The sequence below is a fragment of the Pongo pygmaeus genome, chromosome 10 (assembly GCF_028885625.2).
Source record: "Pongo pygmaeus isolate AG05252 chromosome 10, NHGRI_mPonPyg2-v2.0_pri, whole genome shotgun sequence".
In the NCBI taxonomy this organism is placed as follows: Eukaryota; Metazoa; Chordata; class Mammalia; order Primates; family Hominidae; genus Pongo; species Pongo pygmaeus.
In genome coordinates, this window is record NC_072383.2 from 27,096,445 (window position 1) to 27,121,842 (window position 25,398).

The following is a 25,398-nucleotide window of genomic DNA, read 5'->3' on the forward strand; positions in this document are numbered from 1 at the left end:
ATAGTGGAAGTCAGATATATTAATGAAATGCAAATATATTTATGTAAGCTTAGCAAAAACTAGGGTTTTTCCCTCCTTAAGCATGAAGTTTATTTTGGAAAGTATGTTAGAATTTTATACAGTTAATTGATTCAGTAGCTGTACCCTACAGTTGAGCTATTTATATTACTCATGTGCTGTAGGTTAGGTTGTATAGCTCATTCATTCTGACTGCTGATGACTATGTCACATTCGTCTGTACCTGGTGATGTACTTTCAGTAAAGGACAGAGACCAGGCCTAAGCTCAATTCTATATGTAGAATACTGTAAAATAGAGTACCACTTTAATCAGTATCACTGATATTTACAATAAATATCAGGTATTTTGCCCTGGAATTTCACAATGCACATCTTAAACTTAGTATCTATCTTCTCCAGTAGTATGAAACACTCATTAAACAGTACAGCACCTCCTAGATTATTTAAAGCCCAAAACTTTCCCAATTAATTGCAGAGCAGCAGCACACAGTATCTCTTTAAAGAGAATGGCAACTATAGAGAGTATGAAGAATAAAGTATAGCTGTTTGGAACAAAAGCATTATTTGTTTTATTACACTGAATAATGAGCCTCTCTTCAAATTTCGCTACACTGAAAGATACCTGTTACTTTGAAATATCACCACAGGATGTACCTATTTTTGCATTTCATCTAGGGACTTAATTATTTAATTGGCTTAGATTTTCTTCAGAAAACAAACAGAACAATCGAAATTATTCTTAACCCTTAGAGATTAAGGAAAAACTAACTGCCTTTTCAAATTGTTTGAATGGACACTTTTTTTGTTCTCTATGAACTGAAATAGCCTTAATTTAACAAAGACTCATAGGGATCATGCATGGTTGGTTTTACCAAATATTATTTTTGGCTTCCATATCCTTAAAGCATTTAGTATTTTATCAACTGAATAAGTATAGTAAAGAAATTTTAAGAAACATTAAAGTTTTCTGCTTTGCCTACTGTGCTCATTAAATTTTAACACTGAAGTCCAGTAGAAGTTTTATAGTCTAGCAGCCACTCTGACTCATGAGTCAGGGGCTCAAATTTTCCTTAATCTTACATATTTGTTTTATTACCGTTTTCTCACAAAATTATTTTGTCTTTGAAGTATTTCCATACCAACTTAGCTTTAAAAATGTATACCTGCAAAGGAATATGCTTTGATATGTGACGTTTGGCTCTTTGAAGCCACCACTGTAGTCCTAACAATGGACAATGTTTTGTTGAAAAGTTTTCAGATTTACTTTATTGTAACTATAGAAATGTTCTTGTCAGGATTTATGGGCTCAATATTTACAATACCATAAATGAGAAGTCCATAGTTATCTTGGTTTCATGGATAAAAAATAAATGTCTTTTTATCTCCTATTAAGTAGAATGGTGGATTTCATTGCAAAATGTTAAATATTAAATATGTAAATAATTCAAGTAGTTTGATTTTTAAACATTAAATTCAGGAATTAGATTCTTTATACCTGAATGGTGACTGGAAGGTAATGAACTTAATTTGCCATCTCTTACATGTCTTTTACATAGACAAAAAGTCCCTAATCAGGTGGCCCATACTTATTCAGGTGTGCAGAAGAAAACTGATTGGCAGACAGATTTTAATGGAAAGGACATAGATTTGGGCGATCAGATAACATCTGGATTCAGACTGGAGCTCTATTCCTGCTTTACTAAGATGAGAAAGACTGGAAGGAGCGGTTTTCACCAGGAACCTCAGGGGTAGTATATTCCTAAGTCTGATTTGGTTATTGAACACCAGCTCTTTCTTCTCCTTATTTCTGTGGCAACAATTGACTAAATTTATATCATTTGGTTTAGTAGTGTTGGAAATTATAATTCCCATGGTCACATTTACTTGATTACTGTCTCTCCTAAGCCAGAATTAGTGATTACAAATGTCCTTGCAAACTTTGCTAATAACTTTATTTCATGAATAGAAGTAACTGTGTAGTGGTTCTGAGTGTTAGATTTGCATCTGCCACTTACTGGGTGGGTAACCCTGAGTAAGTTACTGATTCTCTATGCCTGCATTTCCTCTTTTGTTTAATAATTCATGTCACATAGAGCAACAGATGAGTATTAAAAGGATTAAATATCTGTTCTGCCTTGGTGACAGCCAAAAAGACTTAAAAAATTTTTTTCAAGGATTAAATAAAAGAGTGGCTGGGCATGGTGGCTCAGGGCTATAATCTCAGCACTTTGGGAGATCGAGGTAGGAGAATCACTTGAGGCCAGAAGTTCAAGACCAGCTGGGCAACATAAGGAGACCCCATCTCTTTAAAAAAAAATAGTATTTATATAAAACAGTCAACATTGTGTCTTTCACATAGTAAGAATTCTTGTTGCTAGATTCAGTAAAAGCAAGGTGCTACCATTTGGCTAGTTGGTTTTCAATGAAGGTACCAATATGTACCTGCTTAAGAAGAAATATCACAGATATAGTTATACTTAAATCTACCTTAAAATATCACCAAGTTTCCACTAATTTTTTTTTTCCGTAGGAGTGTATTATACTCACTGCCAGTTTTCTCATGATTGGTGAAAGAAAGCCATGAAATAGCACATGTAGTAGAAAGCATAATTTAATTGGTGGCAGAGTTCAGGGATTTTCACATGAAGACTTTGAGAGTGTGGTCTCTAATCCCAGTTCTGAGAGCTTTAACAGGAGTTAAACCATCACAGAACTTGGCACTACACACATGCCTCAGATCATCTCTGGAGGGTTGCAAAGTAGTCTGGGATCCTAACAGAAAGTATAATTGCAAAACAGATGGCTTTTTATGTTCCCTTTTATAATACTGCAGCAAGAAATGGAGCCCAATGGTATATTATTTTTATATTTCTTATTTATGAGATTTTGTGCCAGGAAAGTCAAATTGTAAGGTCCCATATTGTTCCACCTTCCATAAACATTTAAGAAAATTAGCAAGAACAGACCACACATAGTTTTTTCTTGCTAATGTTCTTATATCAATAATAACTCATTTTATGATCTCTTTTAACTAGAATTCTTGAGAGGGGCAACTCCCTCAACATCTTCTGTACTGGGCACTTTATTTAAATATATGTAAAACTTAATCATTTAATTTCAGTTTTCTGAATAATCTAAAGTAGTTTTGTGCAAAGACTGGCTCTGCTGTCACCTGTGCATGGGACCTTGATCCTGTGTATAACCTGGCCAGGCCTCAGCCTTCTATATTCAGTGAAATGACTGTACTAGTTGATGGCCAGTGGGCTGCCAGCTATGAAAGGTGAGACATATTAATACTTTGAATGAAACTATGTTGACTTAACTGGTAACTACCGTCTCTAGCAGCAGAGAGGCCTGGACAAAAGAGCACCAGCAGGAGATCCACCTGCCTGGGTCCCTTCAGGGCTGCCTTGCCATCAGGGGTCAGATTGTAGGCATGGCTTCAAAGACAGCCACACTGTGAAAGTTCAAGAGTTTGTAGTACTTACAGACCCTGGGGGGTACACAGCACGCCTGGAGGCCACATGTAGGTAGGTCAGGTCGCAAGCAGGTAGAGAGAAAGGGAGCTGGCAAGTAGCATTCTATTTTGGGTAATGAAATGTGAGTCACAGGCAGATGCCATAAGGGTCCATTTAAAGGAAGTGGCTGGAAAGCAGGAAGCCCAGTCCATGAGGCAGGAGAGATACCTCCAAGGTTTTATTCCTGGCCACTGGCTGGAACCATTTGGGTAGGCTGTAGTACTGGAAACTATGTCAAGCGCAATTGAGCCGGGTTGACTTATATTTAAAAATGGATGCTGAGGCAGCATGAAATTAAAAGCACTCACTGTGCACTGTGCTGATCCATTTGGTTTCCGGGAACTCTGAAATGAATAACCTTTTACATGCCTGGAGAAAGTACCATCATCCACCCATCCCTGACATCTCTAGGTATGAGAAGCTGACAGCTTCTTTAGAGCCTTCACCAGGTAGAACCAAATGTATTTTTGAGTGTTGTTGGTAGGCTTATGACTTGGGAAGAAGAATATAGCAAGGCTGGAGTGGTAGAGAGGAGGGGGAAAAAAAAGAGAAGAAAGATGCATATGCTGAGAATAATGGCATTTGTGTGGAATGGTGGCATTCCAGTTAGAGTTGACTCAGGGCTACTAGTACTGGAGAGATTGGGCCCATCAGGAATTGGCTTGTAATGAGGGCTACAGGTCCACTGGAAGCCCTGACCAAGACTGAATTGTACATTTCTGTGTGTTGCTCTCCATTCCTTTGCACTATTTTTCATTTTTCATACCTCCCAAGTGGCTACTTTTTCATGCCACTCATGGCTCTCTCTAGCCTCTCTGTGCCTTCTTCCTCTCTTGCCTTTTTGTTTTTGTTTTTGTTTTGTTTTTTTATTTGTTTGTTTGTTGTGTTTTGTTTTTTTCAGATGGAGTTTCACTCTTGTTACCCAGGCTGGAGTGCAATGGTGCATTCTTGGCTCCCCACAACCTCCACCTCTCATGTTCAAGCGATTCTCCTGCCTCAGCCTCCCTGGTAGCTGGGATTACAGATGCCCACGGTCATACCCGGCTAATTTTTTTTTTGTATTTTTAGTAGAGATGGGGTTTCACCATATTGGCCAGGCTGGTCTTGAACTCCTGACCTCAGGTGATCCGCCTACCTTGGCCTCCCAAAGTGCTGGGATTACAGGCGTGAACCACTGCGCCCAGCCCTCCTTCACCCTTTTTAAGGTATGGTGTTCTGGGCTTACAATCCCAAGCTAAATACTTGCCTTGTAAGTGCACTTCTGTCAGATAGGTGTCACAGAAGAATTCAGTCTAACAAGCATGTTCTTGTGTTTCCATGGGGTATTAGAATGATTTTACAAAACATAACTTGGAAGGAATGGGAAGAAATGACTTTTTAGTGGTGTTGGTTAGTAAATGAGATTAGTAAGAGGAATTATTCTGAAGCTGGGCTAATTTTTGAGACGAGCCTTTGATTATTGAAAACATATCTCTTAGTTTTCTAAAACAGGTAATTTTACATAAAGATTTTGCTTTTCCTTGAATTACAATTACTACATAAAAATCTTACATTTCCACTGTGAACTTTAATTGACTGGCAAAAATTAACCCAAATTGTTAATTTAGAAATAAGTGCCACCCTTTAGTTATTCTGCAGAATATTGTACTCCCAAAAGATTTCCAATGCTGTTTTATGCACCGTTGATTAACCCTGCTGGGTATGAGAGAAGTCTACTTCAAAGTCATAGAGCTTTAACATTGTATATGTTCGAAAAAATATAATTGTCAATAAGCTATCTGGAGATGGGCTTTTAATAAGAAACTCAACTGAGTGCCCTTGTAGCACTCAGTGTAAATTTGATGCTAAATGAAAAACTAAAGTTACTAGTTATATTCATTTGAAAAGTTTATCCTAAGGAAAAGACGGAATTCTTTTTTTTTTTTGAGACGGAGTCTCGCTCTGTCGCCTAGGCTGGAGTACAGTAGCATGATCTCTGCTCACTGCAAGCTCTGCCTCCCGGGTTCACGCCATTCTCCTGGCCTCAGCTTCCCAAGTAGCTGGGACTACAGGTGCGTGCCACCACGCCTGGCTAATTTTTTGTATTTTTAGTAGAGACAGGGTTTCACGTGTTAGTTAGGATGGTCTCGATCTCCAGACCTCATGATCACCCGCCTCGGCCTCCCAAAGTGCTGGGATTACAGGCGTGAGCGACCATGCCCAGCCAAAGACATAATTCTTAATAGAAGGATCAGTATTCTCACACCAATAACTTTAACTTGATTCATAGCATGTTTTATACTAGATGTGACTGAAATTTTAAAATATGATACCATTTCTAATATCTACTTACAATTTTTGAATGTGCTGCTGCTCTAGGTATGTGGATTAATAACCTAAAATGTCTTTATTTTCAGATGCTCTTATTAGTATAAATGTTTCTGAAAGTTTGCATTGCTATTGATTTGTCTGTCCATAAAAAAGAAGTTTATACTTTTTAAGTTAGAACTTTCACTTCCGTACCCAGACCTAACTCTTGAATTCAAACTGTGTGCCGAGCCCTGTACTAGATAAGGTACAATTTGAAAAGACATTATTTCATTCCATTTCTTACAAATGCTGCTTGGAAAAATATGTGTCTTGACTTAAATCACACAAGAAGTAGTAGACTCGGGATTTGAACCTTGGTGCATCTTGTTTCCACTAATCAACATTGCCTCAAACAAAATGGCTTATTCCAGAAAGTATATTTTAATAGTGTGAATTTAAAGAAAATGCAGAAAATCTCCAAGAAATTTTGCTTTGTATTTAAGACAGGAGTTAAAATTAATGTGTATGTTCAGACATATTTTATTTAGGATTCTGTAGAAATAAAGCTGGATGTGATTTTCCAAAACTGAAGGAATAATTCATTGATGCTGAAAAAGGAACCTGAGCATCAGATGCTCATTTTGCTGGCATGTGTTTTTCATAGATTCTTTGAATTAATTAATTCTTTGCAGTTTCTTACATGATTTAGCACCTCTTTTCTTGCTTTTGAAATGGCAAGTTTGTATATATTATCTGATCGTTGTTTATTGACAAAAACCAGTTTCCAGGTGATTAAAGATAAGATTTCTTAGGGTGGTTTAGGACATTTTAAAAAAACATTTATTGGGTACAGTGAATCCTTTTGGGAATCCTAGCCTTATTTATTCTTTAGTTTCTGTATTCAGCCAAATTTCAAATATGTGTCCCAAATTACTAGATTTTTTTGACACTGGAAAAAGTTATTTAAGCTTTCTGAGACTCACTTTTCTCATATTGAAATGAGACTAATCATATCTAACTTGATGAATTATGTTGTGAGGAATAAATGAAACACGGTGCATGGTGCATAACATATAATAAGTACTTGTGCCATTTATTTCCACAATTGCCGAATACTTAAGTGTGTAATATTTGAGAGTGTTAAATCATTGGGCATGTGTGAATGCTGGCACCTGAGGGTAATAAATAGTAGAAGAAAGAGCATGAGCTTATTCAGTTTAATAATGAATATTCCTGTTAGTTTTCGGGGAGTTTCTGGTTACAACATTTTTGGAACCCATCAATACATAACCTTGCTTTATGTGTTTTTTCTGTTTAAAGATAACTTATTTAACAAACATTAAATATAAACATTTATATTCAATATGCTAAATATTGGCAGACCAAAATTTACCCAAATTGTTAATTCAGAAATAAGTGCTATTCTTTAGTTATTCTACAAAATATTGTACTCCCAAAAGATTTCCAATACTGTTTTATGCACTGTTGATTAAAACCTCTGGGTATGAGAGAAGTCTCTATTTCAGTCACAGACAGAGCTTTAACATTGCATATGGTTGAGAAAAATATAATTGTCAATAAACTATCTGGAGATGGGCTTTGAATAAGAAACTCAACTGAGTGCTTATTGATTCATTAACATTGAACCCACACCCAACAGCACTATATAACTCGTGCCTAAACAAAGTTTACATAATACATATTTTTTCCCCATGAGTCACCTCACAGCCTTCTTGCCTCAGAAACCCTGGACACCACTTCAGCACTATGCTTGGGGGCCATTTTAAATGGTGAAATCCCAGCAACAAAACTCACAAAAAACATGGCACCAAGTAGACTGAGAAAGGACACATGTTGACAGTACGAGAGCTGAAACACAAAGGCAACGTCACCTTGTTCAGTCTCAGCTGGGAGCGTGTGTGTCAGGCAGCTCAAAACTTTCACACCCTGTGCATATCCACAAATAACCCTGAAAGCACCACAAATAGTGATTTTTGGGATTAAAACAAATTTTTAGCAACTAGGTAGGTTTCACAAATATGGAATCTGCAAATAATGGAGATTGGCTGTAATTCCTTTAAGAAAGCATTGATCTTGAGGTAATATGTTTCCACAAATGCAAATGCTCAATTCCAGGAGGATATTACAACAATAAATGGTTCTTAGCTAAAGAATACTTGTTCCCTGGTAGCATGTTAGTGAATAAGCCTAGTGCTTCATTGTAAAAATTATTAAAATAATAGTGACTTGCATCTAGAAACCTCATAATGAAAACAATAACTGAACTATATTAAAACCTTTGCAGTAGAGCCTTCTATCTGCATCACTGTTTCCATGGAAAAATATATTCCAAATTCCAATTGGGATGTCCTTTTGCTTCCTAGGTCTTTAGTCTGAACGATGACCGATCCACCACACGCACCTACAGTGTAGGACTTCCGTTTTCCTCTCTAGTCTGGTTCTGGGGCTGGGCACAGAACTGTTGGAGCTGATACAAAGATCAGGGTTACAGCTCCTAGAGGGGAGTATTTTGGGCTGAGACTATGGGGTTTTCCAGATATTGGATCACGTCATCTGCAAAGAAAGACAACTTGACTTCCTCTCTTCCCATTTGACTACACTTTATTTCTTTCTCTTGCCTGATTGCCCTGGCCTGAATTTCCAATACTGTGTTGAATGAATGATTCAATATATGACTAAAAGTTCAAAGTGAAATAATGATAATTCATATAGGAAAATATGTGGCAATATGCTAAAGTCTAAAAAGGAATATAAAACTTCTGTGAGATACCTAACATCAGATTTATAGAAACAGAGAATAGAATGTAAGTTGTTGGGGGCTGCAGACAGAGCGAAATGGGCAGTTGCTTGTAGAAGGGGTATAAAGTTTCAGTTACACAATTATGAGTAAGTTCTAGAGATCTGCTGTCCAACATGATGCCTGTAGTTAATAATACTGTATCATGTACTTAAAAATGTGTTAAATGGATAGATCTTATGTTTTCTTCCACAACTGAAAAAAAAAAGTCCCATAGGATCATTTGAAATGATGAGTTTCTTGGTGGCAGGGGGGCTTAATGAGATCTGTACCCTTTCTTGCTTGATTTCCCAAGTTTAAGATATTTAATGAATAAGAAGGCACTTTAAATAGACTTTAATCCAGCTTTTACAAAAATTTAATAAAGCAATATATTAATCTTTGGCCATTTTTGATACCTTAATTTTATCCCAAGAAAGAATAAAACATATTCTATTTTTAGTAAATAGAGTGCCTCGCAGAAGAGGAAACAAGTCAGAACTTTTCTGTTTTCTTAAATGTTCTCTAGATTGGGCAGCATAAAACTCTCCTTTGAAATTTAGAGTGCACACCAGCCTATTAAAGTCTCAGAGAAGTCTAGCTGTAAAGGAACTTGTTTAACTTTATTTACTGGCTTTCTTACATTTCTTTAACTTAGCAATACAGGAAATAAAGAATATTTGGTTTGACTATATGATAAAGTAAAAATTTCTGCTTGGCATGTAATGCAGCCAAATACAAAATCAAACACTGGGTAAACACAGCAAGTAGAACAAAGGGTTAATGTTTATATTTTTTGAATAACTCTTGTAATTTAAGAAAACTGTCAAACCCAGTTAAATGAGAAAAGGATAAACAGTTCATACATGACGAAACTGTTGGTCGTCAAAGGAATTCGTTTCCTTCGACTAAGATTTTTTACCCACCTGTCTTCATGCTGTGCCTGGTGTTGGCATTTCAGCGGGAAGACACTCTTTGTCCTGTGGGGAGAGGGAGGCAAGGGACACATTTAAAACAGTTGTCAAGACATCGTACATGAGAAGAGAGAATGAAATAATAAGGGAAATTGATATTAGGAAGGCAGGCAGGTAGCAGTTTTTTCGTTTGTTTGTTTTAAATCAGGAATGTGAGCTGAGTAAGATACTTTGACAACTGTTCTTAAATTTGTTAATACTCAATATTGGCAAAACACTGCACACTGCAAAGTGGTTCAGTTTTATTGATAATTCCTAAAATGACAAACTTTTTTTCTTTATTTTTGCCTCAGAAATTATCCTAATAATCCAAAAAGAAAAAAACAGGACAGAAAAACAGCGCATATATTGAATAGGGCTTGGCAACTAAATAGGAATTTTTGACCTAATGGAGCATGAGTTCATGATTAAAATTATGATAAAAATAGTTGTAATATGAAACACTGTCATGATAGGTGACTGTAGTTGCATTTGTGTTGCTTAATTCATTTCTGTAAAATAAGCCTGTGTACTTCAGTGAGATTATGATATGTTAAAATTTGTTTTGTGTAATACTTACATACTTAATAGAAGAAATGTTGATTCATTTTATTACAAGTGATTTTTTGCCCTTTTTTAGCAGACTACATAGACTCAGCCTTCTCCACTCCGTGTTCCTGCAGCTAGAGACATGACCTAACACCCTGATGACCACTCTCAGGGGCCTTGAGTGACTGGACGGTGCACCATGGAACTTAAAGTATGGGTGGATGGAGTTCAGAGGATTGTTTGTGGAGTCACTGAAGTCACAACTTGCCAGGAGGTTGTCATAGCCTTAGCTCAAGCAATAGGTAAGTGAACTCTGTGGGTATCTGAGAAAAGTACATTGTGCTTACTTTCGTTGTATGTGTTTGTTTTAAATATAGATTTCTAGGGGATTTTGTTCATTTGGTTCCATAATAAGTCTCACAGGCACTCTTATACTTATTAAAGTTTGCCTGTATTTAGGTAAATCTGTGATGATGCTTGTTCTCTGACACCCCTAGATTTTACTAACCCTGAGTTAACATCTACACTGCCTTCTCCTCTCCTGTTGTTCAGCCTAAACAGTGACTTCTGAAACTAAAGATGTTTCCCTGAGCCAAAATTTAGACCCAGATTAAGGATTTAGATTAGTTCCCAGAATCTCTCATTAGGAAAAATCCCACCTATTGTTTATTTCTCCATACTTTTAGAAAATACAACAAATGAAATAACATCGTTCTTCACTGGAAAGATAATGTATACTTTTAAAATCTTATGATTGGCCGGGCATGGTGGCTCAGGCCTGTAATCCCAGCACTTTGGGAAGCTGAGGCAGGCAGATCACTTGAGGTCAGGAGTTTGAGACCAGCCTGGCAAACATGGTCAAACCCGTCTTTAATAAAACTACAAAAATTAGCCGGGCGTGGCGGTGCGCACCTGTAATCCCAGCTACTATGGAGGCTGAGGAAGGAGAATGGCTTCAACCCAGGAGACAGAGGTTGCAGTGAGCCAAGATCATGCCACTGCACTACAGCTTGGGTGACAGAGCGAAACTCGGTCTCAATAAATAAAATAAAATAAAATAAAATAAAATAAAATCTTATTATACAGTGAAAATGAAGCACAGCTCTTGGCTTCATGTTATCCTCCTACCATGTTTTACCCTTCCTTCTTATTTATTTTAAGCTTATCTTCATCATAGTTTATGTATATTTAGTTGCCTTAAATGATGAGGGCATAAACACCTGCATCAGTAAAACCAGCAATATGGGTCCAAGTTTATATTTGCATCTTAAATCTTTCATCTAACAAACGTGTATTAAGAGGAAGCTGTGTGGCCAGCACCATGCTAAGTGCTCAGGGCCTCTTTGTCTTTGAGCTCCTTATCAAAAGTTGATTTTATGTCTTGCCAGTTTATATTGGAAGCATGTCAATTAGCTCAGCATTGAAATGAGTCATACTGTTGCCAAGGCACTTTAGCATTTGGTAGAGATGATTGTGCCACCTGTGATGTGGCAGATGCACTGTTAGAGGTTTACAGTGCCCTATACAAGACAGAGACTTTCTTCTAATATTGACATCTTTTGATTTTTCCTTAAACACTATTGCACAAGAATATATTGCAGCAATGCTGAAAATTCTGGGCTTTCACATCCAGTGAAACTCTTTTTGCATTTGAGAATCATATATATGTAGACTTAAGTTTAATTATTAAAGAGGAGAAAATTAAGGCATTTAATTTTTTCATATTCTTTCTATGAGCTTATTTAGTAATTGTCAGTATTAAGAGCTTCACTTAATTTATGTGAATTAAAATATACAGCTTTTTTTTTCTTTTTTTTTCTTTTATTATTATTATTATTATTATTATTATTATACTTTAGGTTTTATGGTACATGTGCACAATGTGCAGGTAAGTTACATATGTATACATGTGCCATGCTGGTGCACTGCACCCACCAACTCGTCATCTAGCATTAGGTATATCTCCCAATGCTATCCCTCCCCCCTCCCCCCACCCCACAACAGTCCCCAGAGTGTGATGTTCCCCTTCCTGTGTCCATGTGTTCTCATTGTTCAATTCCCACCTATGAGCGAGAATATGCAGTGTTTGGTTTTTTGTTCTTGCGATAGTTTACTGAGAATGATGATTTCCAGTTTCATCCATGTCCCTACAAAGGACGTGAACTCATCATTTTTTATGGCTGCATAGTATTCCATGGTGTATATGTGCCACATTTTCTTAATCCAGTCTATCATTGTTGGACATTTGGGTTGGTTCCAAGTCTTTGCTATTGTGAATAATGCCGCAATAAACATACGTGTGCATGTGTCTTTATAGCAGCATGATTTATAGTCCTTTGGGTATATACCCAGTAATGGGATGGCTGGGTCGAATGGAATTTCTAGTTCTAGATCCCTGAGGAATCGCCACACTGACTTCCACAAGGGTTGAACTAGTTTACAGTCCCACCAACAGTGTAAAAGTGTTCCTATTTCTCCACATCCTCTCCAGCACCTGTTGTTTCCGGACTTTTTAATGATTGCCATTCTAACTGGTGTGAGATGGTATCTCATTGTGGTTTTGATTTGCATTTCTCTGATGGCCAGTGATGGTGAGCATTTTTTCATGTGTTTTTTGGCTGCATAAATGTCTTCTTTTGAGAAGTGTCTGTTCATGTCCTTCGCCCACTTTTTGATGGGGTTGTTTGTTTTTTTCTTGTAAATTTGTTGGAGTTCATTGTAGATTCTGGATATTAGCCCTTTGTCAGATGAGTAGGTTGCGAAAATTTTCTCCCATTTTGTAGGTTGCCTGTTCACTCTGATGGTAGTTTCTTTTGCTGTGCAGAAGCTCTTTAGTTTAATTAGATCCCATTTGTCAATTTTGGCTTTTGTTGCCATTGCTTTTGGTGTTTTAGACATGAAGTCCTTGCCCATGCCTATGTCCTGAATGGTAATGCCTAGGTTTTCTTCTAGGGTTTTTATGGTTTTAGGTCTAACATTTAAGTCTTTAATCCATCTTGAATTGATTTTTGTATAAGGTGTAAGGAAGGGATCCAGTTTCAGCTTTCTACATATGGCTAGCCAGTTTTCCCAGCACCATTTATTAAATAGGGAATCCTTTCCCCATTTCTTGTTTTTGTCAGGTTTGTCAAAGATCAGATACTTGTAGATATGTGGCATTATTTCTGATGGCTCTGTTCTGTTCCATTGATCTGTATCTCTGTTTTGGTACCAGTACCATGCTGTTTTGGTTACTGTAGCCTTGTAGTATAGTTTGAAGTCAGGTAGTGTGATGCCTCCAGCTTTGTTCTTTTGGCTTAGGATTGACTTGGCGATGTGGGCTCTTTTTTGGTTCCATATGAACTTTAAAGTAGTTTTTTCCAGTTCTGTGAAGAAAGTCATTGGTAGCTTGATGGGGATGGCATTGAATCTGTAAATTACCTTGGGAAGGATGGCCATTTTCATGATATTGATTCTTCCTACCCATGAGCATGGAATGTTCTTCCATTTGTTTGTATCCTCTTTTATTTCCTTGAGCAGTGGTTTGTAGTTCTCCTTGAAGAGGTCTTTCACATCCCTTGTAAGTTGGATTCCTAGGTATTTTATTCTCTTTGAAGCAATTGTGAATGGGAGTTCACTCATGATTTGGCTCTCTGTTTGTCTGTTATTGATGTATAAGAATGCTTGTGATTTTTGCACATTGATTTTGTATCCTGAGACTTTGCTGAAGTTGCTTATCAGCTTAAGGAGATTTTGGGCTGAGACAATGGGGTTTTCTAGATATACTATCATGTCATCTGCAAACAGGGATAATTTGACTTCCTCTTTTCCTAATTGAATACCCTTGATTTCCTTCTCCTGCCTAATTGCCCTGGCCAGAACTTCCAACACTATGTTGAATAGAAGTGGTGAGAGAGGGCATCCCTGTCTTGTGCCAGTTTTCAAAGGGAATGCTTCCAGTTTTTGCCCATTCAGTATGATATTGGCTGTGGGTTTGTCATAAATAGCTCTTATTATTTTGAGATACGTCCCATCAATTCCTAATTTATTGAGAGTTTTTAGCATGAAGGGTTGTTGAATTTTGTCAAAGGCCTTTTCTGCATCTATTGAGATAATCATGTGGTTTTTGTCTTTCATTCTGTTTATATGCTGGATTACATTTATTGATTTGCGTATATTGAACCAGCCTTGCATCCCAGGGATGAAGCCCACTTGATCATGGTGGATAAGCTTTTTGATGTGCTGCTGGATTCTGTTTGCCAGTATTTTATTGAGGATTTTTGCATCAATGTTCATCAAGGATATTGGTCTAAAATTCTCTTTTTTTGTTGTGTCTCTGCCAGGCTTTGGTATCAGGATGATGCTGGCCTCATAAAATGAGTTAGGGAGGATTCCCTCTTTTTCTATTGATTGGAATAGTTTCAGAAGGAATGGTACCAGCTCCTCCTTGTACCTCTGGTAGAATTCGGCTGTGAATCCATCTGGACCTGGACTTTTTTTGGTTGGTAAGCTATTGATTATTGCCACAATTTCAGCTCCTGTTATTGGTCTATTCAGAGATTCAACTTCTTCCTGGTTTAATCTTGGGAGGGTGTATGTGTTGAGGAATTTATCCATTTCTTCTAGATTTTCTAGTTTATTCGCATAGAGGTGTTTGTAATATTCTCTGATGGTAGTTTGTATTTCTGTGGGATCGGTGGTGATATCCCCTTTATCATTTTTTATTGCATCTATTTGATTCTTCTCTCTTTTTTTCTTTATTAATCTTGCTAGCGGTCTATCAATTTTGTTGATCCTTTCAAAAAACCAGCTCCTGGATTCATTAATTTTTTGAAGGGTTTTTTGTGTCTCTATTTCCTTCAGTTCTGCTCTGATTTTAGTTATTTCTTGCCTTCTGCTAGCTTTTGAATGTGTTTGCTCTTGCTTTTCTAGTTCTTTTAATTGTGATGTTAGGGTGTCAATTTTGGATCTTTCCTGCTTTCTCTTGTGGGCATTTAGTGCTATAAATTTCCCTCTACACACTGCTTTGAATGCATCCCAGAGATTCTGGTATGTTGTGTCTTGGTTCTCGTTGGTTTCAAAGAACATCTTTATTTCTGCCTTCATTTCGTTATGTACCCAGTAGTCATTCAGGAGCAGGTTGTTCAGTTTCCACGTAGTTGAGCGGTTTTGAGTGAGATTCTTAATCCTGAGTTCTAGCTTGATTGCACTGTGATCTGAGAGACAGTTTGTTACAATTTCTGTTCTTTTACATTTATTGAGGAGAGCTTTACTTCCAAGTATATGGTCAATTTTGGAATAGGTGTGGTGTGGTGCTGAAAAAAATGTATATTCTGTTGATTTGGGGTGGAGAGTTCTGTAGATGTCTATTAGGTCCGCTTGGTGCAGAGCTGAGTTCAATTCCTGGGTATCCTTGTTGACTTTCTGTCTCGTTGATCTGTCTAATGTTGATAGTGGGGTGTTAAAGTCTCCCATTATTAATGTGTGGGAGTCTAAGTCTCTTTGTAGGTCACTCAGGACTTGCTTTATGAATCTGGGTGCTCCTGTATTGGGTGCATATATATTTAGGATAGTTAGCTCTTCTTGTTGAATTAATCCCTTTACCATTATGTAATGGCCTTCTTTGTCTCTTTTGATCTTTGTTGGTTTAAAGTCTGTTTTATCAGAGACTAGGATTGCAACCCCTGCCTTTTTTTGTTTTCCATTTGCTTGGTAGATCTTCCTCCATCCTTTTATTTTGAGCCTATGTGTGTCTCTGCACGTGAGATGGGTTTCCTGAATACAGCACACTGATGGGTCTTGAGTCTTTATCCAGTTTGCCAGTCTGTGTCTTTTAATTGGAGCATTTAGTCCATTTACATTTAAAGTTAATATTGTTATGTGTGAATTTGATCCTGTCATTATGATGTTAGCTGGATATTTTGCTCGTTAGTTGATGCAGTCTCTTCCTAGTCTCGATGTTCTTTACATTTCGGTATGATTTTGCAGTGGCTGGTACCGGTTGTGCCTTTCCATATTTAGCGCTTCCTTCAGGAGCTCTTTTAGGGCAGGCCTGGTGGTGACAAAATCTCTCAGCATTTGCTTGTCTGTGAAGTATTTTATTTCTCCTTCACTTATGAAGCTTAGTTTGGCAGGATATGAAATTCTGGGTTGAAAATTCTTTTCTTTAAGAATGTTGAATATTGGCCCCCACTCTCTTCTGGCTTGTAGGGTTTCTTCCGAGAGATCCACTGTTAGTCTGATGGGCTTCCCTTTGATGGTAACCCGACCTTTCTCTCTGGCTGCCCTTAACATTTTTTCCTTCATTTCAACTTTGGTGAATCTGACAATTATGTGTCTTGGAGTTGCTCTTCTCGAGGAGTATCTTTGTGGCGTTCTCTGTATTTCCTGAATCTGAATGTTGGCCTGCCTTGCTAGATTGGGGAAGTTCTCCTGGATAATATCCTGCAGAGTGTTTTCCAACTTGTTTCCATTCTCCCCGTCACTTTCCGGTACACCAATCAGACGTAGATTTGGTCTTTTCACATAGTCCCACATTTCTTGGAGGCTTTGCTCGTTTCTTTTTATTCTTTTTTCTCTAAACTTCCCTTCTCGCTTCATTTCATTCATTTCATCTTCCAGGGCTGATACCCTTTCTTCCATTTGATCGCATCGGCTCCTGAGGCTTCTGCATTCTTCACGTAGTTCTCGAGCCTTGGTTTTCAGCTCCATCAGCTCCTTTAAGCACTTCTCTGTATTGGTTATTCTAGTTATACATTCTTCTAAATTTTTTTCAAAGTTTTCAACTTCTTTGCCTTTGGTTTGAATATCCTCCCGTAGCTCGGAGTAATTTGATCGTCTGAAGCCTTCTTAGCTCGTCAAAGTCATTCTCCGTCCAGCTTTGTTCCGTTGCTGGTGAGGAACTGCGTTCCTTTGGAGGAGGAGAGGTACTCTGGTTTTTAGAGTTTCCAGTTTTTCTGCTCTGTTTTTTCCCCATCTTTGTGGTTTTATCTACTTTTGGTCTTTGATGATGGTGATGTACAGATGGGTTTTTGGTGTGGATGTCCTTTCTGTTAGCTTTCCTTCTAACAGACAGAACCCTCAGCTGCAGGTCTGTTGGAGTACCTGGCCGGCCGTGTGAGGTGTCAGTCTGCCCCTGCTGGGGGGTGCCTCCCAGTTAGGCTGCTCGGGGGTCGGGGTCAGGGACCCACTTGAGGAGGCAGTCAGCCCGTTCTCAGATCTCCAGCTGCGTGCTGGGAGAACCACTGCTCTCCTCACAGCTGTCAGACAGGGACATTTAAGTCTGCAGAGGTTACTGCTGTCTTTTTGTTTGTCTGTGTCCTGCCCCCAGAGGTGGAGCCTACAGAGGCAGGCAGGCCTCCTTGAGCTGTGGTGGGCTCCACCCAGTTCAAGCTTCCAGGCTGCTTTGTTTACCTAAGCGAGCCTGGGCAATGGCGGGCGCCCCTCCCCCAGCCTCGCTGCCGACTTGCTGTTTGATCTCAGACTGCTGTGCTAGCAATCAGCGAGACTCCGTGGGTGTAGGACCCTCTGAGCCAGGTGCGGGCTATACTCTCCTGGGGCACCGTTTCCTAAGCCTGTCGGAAAAGCACAGTATTCGGGTGGGAGTGGCCCGATTTTCCAGGTGCCGTCTGTCACCCCTGGAAGGGGAACTCCCTGACCCCTTGCGCTTCCCGAGTGAGGCAATGCCTCGCCCCTGCTTCGGCTGGCGCACGGTGCACTCACCCACTGACCTGCGCCCACTGTCTGGCACTCCCTAGTGAGATGAACACGGTACCTCAGATGGAAATGCAGAAATCACCCGTCTTCTGCGTCGCTCGCGCTGGGAGCTGTAGACCGGAGCTGTTCCTATTCGGCCATCTTGGCTCCTCCAGCTTTTTTTTTTCTTAGTGAAGACTACGTTTATTAATTGTCAAACCTGGCTTTCCTTGTTATATTTGGGAATTAAGCCATGGACAGTGCTAAAAAAGAAAAAAAAAAAAAAAAGTAGTTTTTACAAAAGTCAAGGTAGTTGAGTAGTGCTATAAGCTGCATCTGTCCATAATCACACTTTTGTGTGTGTGTGTGTGTGTGTGTGTGTGTGTGTGTGTGAAGTTCCATTTTTTTTTAAATTATACTTTAAGATCTAGGGTACATGTGCACAACATGCAGGTTTGTTACATATGTATATATGTGCCATGTTGGTGTGCTGCACCCATTAAGTCATTTACATTGGGTATTTCTCCTAATGCTATCCCTACCCCATCCCCCCACCCCACAACAGGCCTGGTGTGCAGTGTTCTCTGCCCTGTGTCCAACTGTTCTCATTGTTCAGTTCCCACCTATGAGTGAGAACATGTGGTGTTTGGTTTTCTGTCCTTGCGATAGTTTGCTCAGAATGATGGTTTCCAGCTTCATCCATATCCCTACAAAGGACATGAACTCATCCTTTTTTATGGCTGCATAGTATTCCATGGTGTATATGTGCAACATTTTCTTAATCCAGTCTATCATTGATGGACATTTGGGTTGGTTCCAAGTCTTTGCTATTGTGAATAGTGCTGCAATAAACATATGTGTGCATGTGTCTTTATAGCAGCCTGATTTATAATCCTTTGGGTATATACCCAGTAATGGGATGGCTGGGTCAAATGGTATTTCTAGTTCTAGATCCTTGAGGAATCACCACACTGTCTTCCACAAGGGTTGAACTAGTTTACAGTCCCACCAACAGTGTAAAAATATTCCTATTTCTCCACATCCTCTCCAGCATCTGTTGTTTCCTGACTTTTTAATGATCGCCATTCCAACTGGTGTGAGATGGTATCTCATTGTGGTTTTGATTTGCATTTCTCTGATGGACAGTGATGGTGAGCATTTTTTCATGTGTCTTTTGGCTACATAAATGTCTTCTTTTGAGAAGTGTTTGTTCATATCCTTTGCCCACTTTTTGATGGGCTTGTTTGCATAATCACACTTTTTACACAGAATTTCAAGGGGAAAATGCCCGGAGGTACCATGTATGTGCTTGCCCACTTGGACTACAGAGTATACTTATTTGTGAACAAGCCAAAAAGACATTTTAACTAAATCTACCCTCCCATTTTTACTTTCTCAATAACTCAATCCAAGAGCTGTTTTGAAAAGTTGACAACTTGAATACAAATGTTTTATGATATTCCTCCAAACTTGGCCAAACAACTCTTTCTGTATCGTAAATACTTCATTGAACTCAGAATTCATCTGGAGATGACTCCACTGGCAAGTAGCCGAGCGCTGTGGATCCTGGTTTCTGTGGTGAGGGTTTATTAATTAGAGAAAATTGCTGCTCTGAAAAGCAACCCCAGAACTTCCAAGGCCTAACACAGTAAGTGGCTAGCTAGATTATTAGTAGAGCATAGACTGATGAACAGAACCACAGGTGGCTGTCAAGAATGTATAGTGAAGCAATTTGTAGACTGGTTTCTTAGGTTTAAGTGCATGTCTTTGCCTCATGGGGGCACTACACACACGCGTGCACGCGTGCGCACACACACACACATACACACACACACACAGTGTATTCTTGATTAGGAGTTACAGGTTTTTTTCTGGATAGTTAAAATTATTTTTAGGAAACCATAGAAACTATCAAAATGACTTACTATGAAAATATGCACCCAAGTTGTCAACCTGCAAATATATATATGACAGCTAAGGTTTTCTTCATGCTACTAATCAATCAAATTGAATTAGCAAAGAGCTAAAAACAACATAGTTTGATGAAAGATGTTGAATCTGTCTAATACTATAGGAAGAAATCTTTTCTACACTAATCTGACAATCTTGACAGATTAGATTTAGGTGATGGATGTAGGACACATGCTCAAATGATGACAGAATAACTAAAAGTGAAACCTTAGTTGAAACCTCTTCTTGGCGTGAAGTGGTTCAACTGTCCTGCAAGAGTGCACTCAGAGTTTGTCACTGTACACCCTGAGCTTTCTGAAACATTCCCAATTTAAATGTTCTACTTTGTTTCCCCTGTAAAATATCTCAGAAATGCATTTTTTTCAGAGTCTAAACTGCTTCTCAAATCTAAGTGAAACAGCCTTTGACAGATCATCTATCTCAAGTTATAATGGAGAAAATGCATTTGCTTTTATCTCAAACCAAAAATATGACAAGGATGTATTTCTGCCCTCAGGCAGCTTAGAGCTTAACACAGAAATAAAAGTCCAGCTAACAAAAGATGAGAGAGGAAAGAAGGAAGAGAAGGAAATCAAGGAGATTGAGGGAAAGGATTTCTGATCCACAGTACTTTGATACTTGGTGTCATTGAGAAGACAAGGAAAGAAATATGTATTTTGTCATATTTAACTCTTAGTTTCACATGTAAAATATCAATTTTAGAAATTTAAAAATTGATTACTTTTCTACATTTATAAAGTAATATTATTTATTGTAGATTATCTTGAAATTTAGAAAACACAAAGAAGGTAAGAGAATCACTCATGATTCTACTTCCTAACAATAAACAATTTTTTTGTGTACCCATAGATGAGCTTTTAAAAAATTATACTCTTCATATGCTTTTTGTAGTTTTGAGTCTCATTGTCTCATTTTTCATTTATTGTATTGTGAATGAATTTTCCACATATTCATTTACAATTTTAATATTTATAACAATAGTCTAATTTTTTATTTTAATTAGCTTCTGTATTTTCCACATCTGTAGAATATTATTTTAATGAATGTTAATACATGTTAATTCATAGCATGCATCAGTCAAGATGGGTTAGATTATGCTGTGTTAATGAACAGCTCCCAAAATCTTCTGGTTTGTAGTGTTTTCTACTTATTTTGGTCTATATTTTTTTTAACGTAACCAGCACAATGCCCAGTAAATCACAGGTACTCTGTTTTTTTGAGACGGAGTCTCACTCTGTCACCCAGGCTGTAGTGCAGTGGTGTGATCTCCGCTTACTGCAAGCTTCGCCTCCCAGGTTCACGCCATTTTCCTGCCTCAGCCTCCCGAGTAGCTGGGACTCCAGGCATCCGCCACCACGCCCGGCTAATTTTTGGTATTTTTAGTAGAGACGGGGTTTCACCATGTTAGCAAGGATGGTCTCGATCTCCTGACCTCGTGATCTGCCCACCTCGGCCTCCCAAAGTGCTGGGATTACAGGCGTGAGCCACCGCGCCCGGCCACTGTTTTTATTATGTTTAGTAGTAGTGAGCTTATCATATAATTCTAAGTAGACAGTAATTCTATGATTACGTGATATACACTGGGAAGATGTACTGTGGATGATGTAACTGTGGTTTGAATGCACAGCTGGCTGACAGGTATATTCAGAGATAATTTTTTATTGTATCACTGTTATTCTAAGAAATACCGTGGGGTAAGAGTTATTTTAGTAGTTTCACTCAGAACTTAAATAGTATAGTAAAGAAATAAATGTCATCAGAAAATTACTTAAAATTCTTTAAGCTTTTATTTCTTCACTGATAAGACGAGGATCATAATATTTATACTGCTTAACTCACAGAACTAACTAAGATGATATATATAAAAGCATCAAAGGCATTTTACAGGCTATAAGATAATAAAGTGTAAGTTCTGTTACAGAGATCAATGCTCACTGTAAGAATTCTAAGTCATTATGGAAAAACCTAGTTGTGTTCACTACAGTTTGCATAAGAGGTCGTGGACTGTGTAATGTATTTTACAAAATTTTCATTAAAATATTTATAGCTCAAGAAGCAAAATATCTACTCTCAGAAAAATTCAGTGCTGTTGGATAGCTTATCCTCCATAGATAAAGAATAAGTCAGGTGTTACTGACATTATTTCTCATATGTCCAGAAACCTGAAGATATGTTAGCATTAAATTCATAAGAGATTAGTGCCATTTCTTTGTCATGTTCTTTTGAATAATGTCCAATATTCATCTTTGGGGTGTGGAGGATTTGATACTGAAGAAAATATCAAATGTCAGTTAAAATGAAAACTCCAGAGGGTTGGTGATGAAGATGTTTAGTAGAATCTATTTCTCTAGAGCCTGGCACTGTTTCTGACAAATATGTGGTGTTCAATATACATTTGTTAACTAAATAGCAAGATGTAACTTTTAAATCATGATTTTGATTTATGACTCTAAGGAGAAATTTCCTAAAATTATAAAAATTGTTGGAGTATTAAAAAATGGTTGAATTCAGGGCATAAATTTCTGAGTGACCCTTGTTTGAGTTTTGGTGTGTATTTTCAAAAATGTTATGTTACTTTATAGTTGTGTATTCTGCTTTCTTAAGTGAAAGTAAGCTGTTATCCTGTTTTCTTTTAATTTATGTCAGTCATTCAGTAAGATCTCATTAATGCATTAAAATCTGTATGTAAGTTTCTTCAGTATATAAATTTAAAGATTCTTGGGATTAGTCTCAGTTGCTTCACTATTTAAAAGTATAATTAGTATTTTTTATCCCACTAAATTGGATCAAAATTATTTGATAGTGTCACACAGTCCTACAATGCAAAAACAGCTTAAACTACAAATGCCATAGATAGACAGACAGACAGATAGATATTCCTTTTTATTCATTTTAAGATTACATCAAAATAGTATACAAGGTATAACTAAATGTATCCATGTGGTCAAATACGCTAAAAAGAGTTTTGCAGGAGGAATCAGAATCTGTGTAAATGAAGGAAATATAATCTGTAGAGCGCTGCCAAGTTATGGATATTAAAAACAGTGATTATGGAATTTAATTCCTATATAAAATATTTAAAACTCAATTTATATAATAAAATCAAATCTATTAATTCATTTGCCTTTTTTAAAAACAGCTTTTTTATATTGCTGGATGGAATTTTTTGACCCAGTAGTACTAAATGTGCATTATTTAACAAAAGCCAATACTGGCAGTAAAAGCAATTCTAAATAACCTACCAAGACATTCTCAGAGGGTAGCAGTACCAGTAAGCACTAGAAAATTAGTTTTATTTTTAATTATGAATAAATTAGGGTCTTAAAAATGTTTTGTTTAGTTCATATAATGTGATGATTCGGTTTTCCTTTTAAAGATACTTCATTGGGCTGATAGAATTGGAAAGAACTCTACCGGTTTATCTAACCCTTCCTGTTACCGAAGGAGGACACAGAGGTTCAGAGAAGAGTGAGATTCCTAAAAGCAGTTGATAGGCATAGTGCTATGACTTTTGAAGCAGTTTGTACACATGGGACAGTTTTAACATTGCAGATGTGTCATGTGGTTTTTCTTTGGGAGCAATTAGAGTAATTTTTAATCTGAAAATCACTGGAAACATTTTTTATTTCAAGAAGCTAATCTATTTTGTTAAGGTTTTCTTTTTCATCCCCCTTATTAGCCTGGGCATTTTGATAAACATAACTAATATTATCTAGCACTTTTCAATTTCACAAACATATTTATATTTTACATTCTCACTTGAGTCTCAGAACCACCTTGTCAGATAAGGAAATACTACTCTTATCCCACAGATGAGGAGACTGAGGCTAAAGGAAATTTAATTGTTCAGATCATGTAAGCACAGTAGGAGGCAGAGCCACATTTGAACCCAAACCTTTCTACTCCAGAACCTTTGTCCCATCTCTGTCTAGTTTACATAGTTGGAAGTTGCTTTTTAAAAGTCAGATTGTTGGGCAAGGGAAGGGAGAAAATAAATAATAAATAAATAAATAAATAAATAAATAAAAGATAATTGTGATGACACATCACTATTTAAAGGAATTCTGTGGTCAGCCCTTTTGTTATAGGAAAAATGTCTTACTAGCTACCATGTGTTGAATGCCTGCTGTGGGCCAGGCAATGTGTTAGGTGCTAACCCTCAGAATCTGCCAAGCATTTTAGAAGGGAAGTTGTTCTGCTTATCTAGTAAGTAACTCACGTAGGATTATTTGCCTCCAAAACCCCAACTTCCAGCTGTACCCCAAATTCAGGTTTCCCTAAAGGAGAACACACTCATATGCTTATAGCAAAATCATTTTTTAATGTGCTACTCATGAATTGCATACATGGGTGTTGATATTTACACATCTAGATTTCCATTTATTGACGCAGTAATTGCAAAAATACTACTGTTGGCTCAGAAGCTCATGAAATTTAAAAAAGAAAGCCAGGAAGGTAAATCAATAGCTGTTTATACAAGTATAATTGCTGGATGGCCCCGTTGGTTTTTTTTTCATTGTAATTAACTATTTATGTACACTTTTCACAATTTAAATAATCTATCTGACCCACTCATCTTAAATGAAAATATTTAAAAAGCATGTTCAAGCTTATGGCATTACATTCATATTCTTCTGAAACTTTATCTTACTTTCATAATTATTAGATTCAGTATATTTTTCAGTTAGATGTGGTTGTATTCTGGTGTTTGTTCTGTTTTTTTTTTTTGAGACAGAGTCTTACTCTGTCACCCAGGCTGGAGTGCAGTGACACAATACAGCTCACTGCAGCCTTGATCTCCCAGGATCAGGCGATTCTCCCATTTCAGCCTCTCAAGTAGCTAGGACTACAGGTGCACAGCACCATTCCCGGCTAACTTTTTCATATTTTATTTGTAGAGACAGGATTTTGCCATGTTGCCCAGGCTGGTCTCGAACTCCTGGGCTCAAGAAATCTGCCCACCTTTGCCTCCCAAAATGCTGGGATTACAGGCATGAGCCACTGCACCCAGCCCGCTGGTTTGTTTTTAATAATATTTTGCTTTGAGTTTTGTTTTTTTTTTTTAAGAAGAATCTTTGATACTATCATATTACCAAAACTGAACAAGTCTTCTCTTCAGGCCCCTCTTTTTATATGAATTTGTTTTGAAGAGTTTTTTTCATTGAGCTGATTTTTTGTTTGTCATAGGTGTCCAGGAAGATGTCAGCTGTGTGAGCGATGGGTTGGTGGAGCACTCAGGTAGAGATGGAGAGGAGACCTGGGCACCTCCTGTGGCTGAGTCACAGTTCTCCACTGGTCCCCATGTCTCCTTTCAGGAGGAGAAGTGGGGCCTCCAGCCCTCCCAAGTTCTGATGTGGAAAAAGCCAAGGGATTTGCACAGTGGAAATGTATTTGAGTTTTGAAGTTCCACCTAGTTCCTGGACCAGCCCCTCATGCTTCACATGGCGATACTGTTGTCCTTTGTTTCAGCTAGAAAATAAACTTTGTTCAGTCTTGCCCCAAATGAGAAGTTCTAAGCAGTCAGGTATTTGGCAAGAGTATAAGAGTCCCACCAAGGTTTAAAGTATAAAGTTGAATTTCTAAGCAAGCCTAAAGAGTATGTGCAATACACATCTTCTGATTTTATGT

General features: G+C 37.7%; 1 protein-coding gene across 6 annotated transcripts in view; it reads left to right on the forward strand.

Moving 5' to 3' along the window:
- Window positions 1-25,398, forward strand: part of RASSF8 (Ras association domain family member 8) — a 119,765-nt gene that overhangs the window by 85,781 nt on the left and 8,586 nt on the right. For 4 of the 6 annotated variants that reach the window (XM_054443184.2, XM_063672529.1, XM_054443182.2 and 1 more), the window contains one exon: window positions 10,217-10,427. In XM_054443184.2, the coding sequence (XP_054299159.1) occupies window positions 10,325-10,427 (103 nt within the window). In that variant the 5' untranslated portion in view covers window positions 10,217-10,324. The remainder of the gene's footprint in view (window positions 1-10,216; window positions 10,428-25,398) is intronic. The other 2 variants (XM_054443186.2, XM_054443183.2) reach the window with 2 other exon arrangements.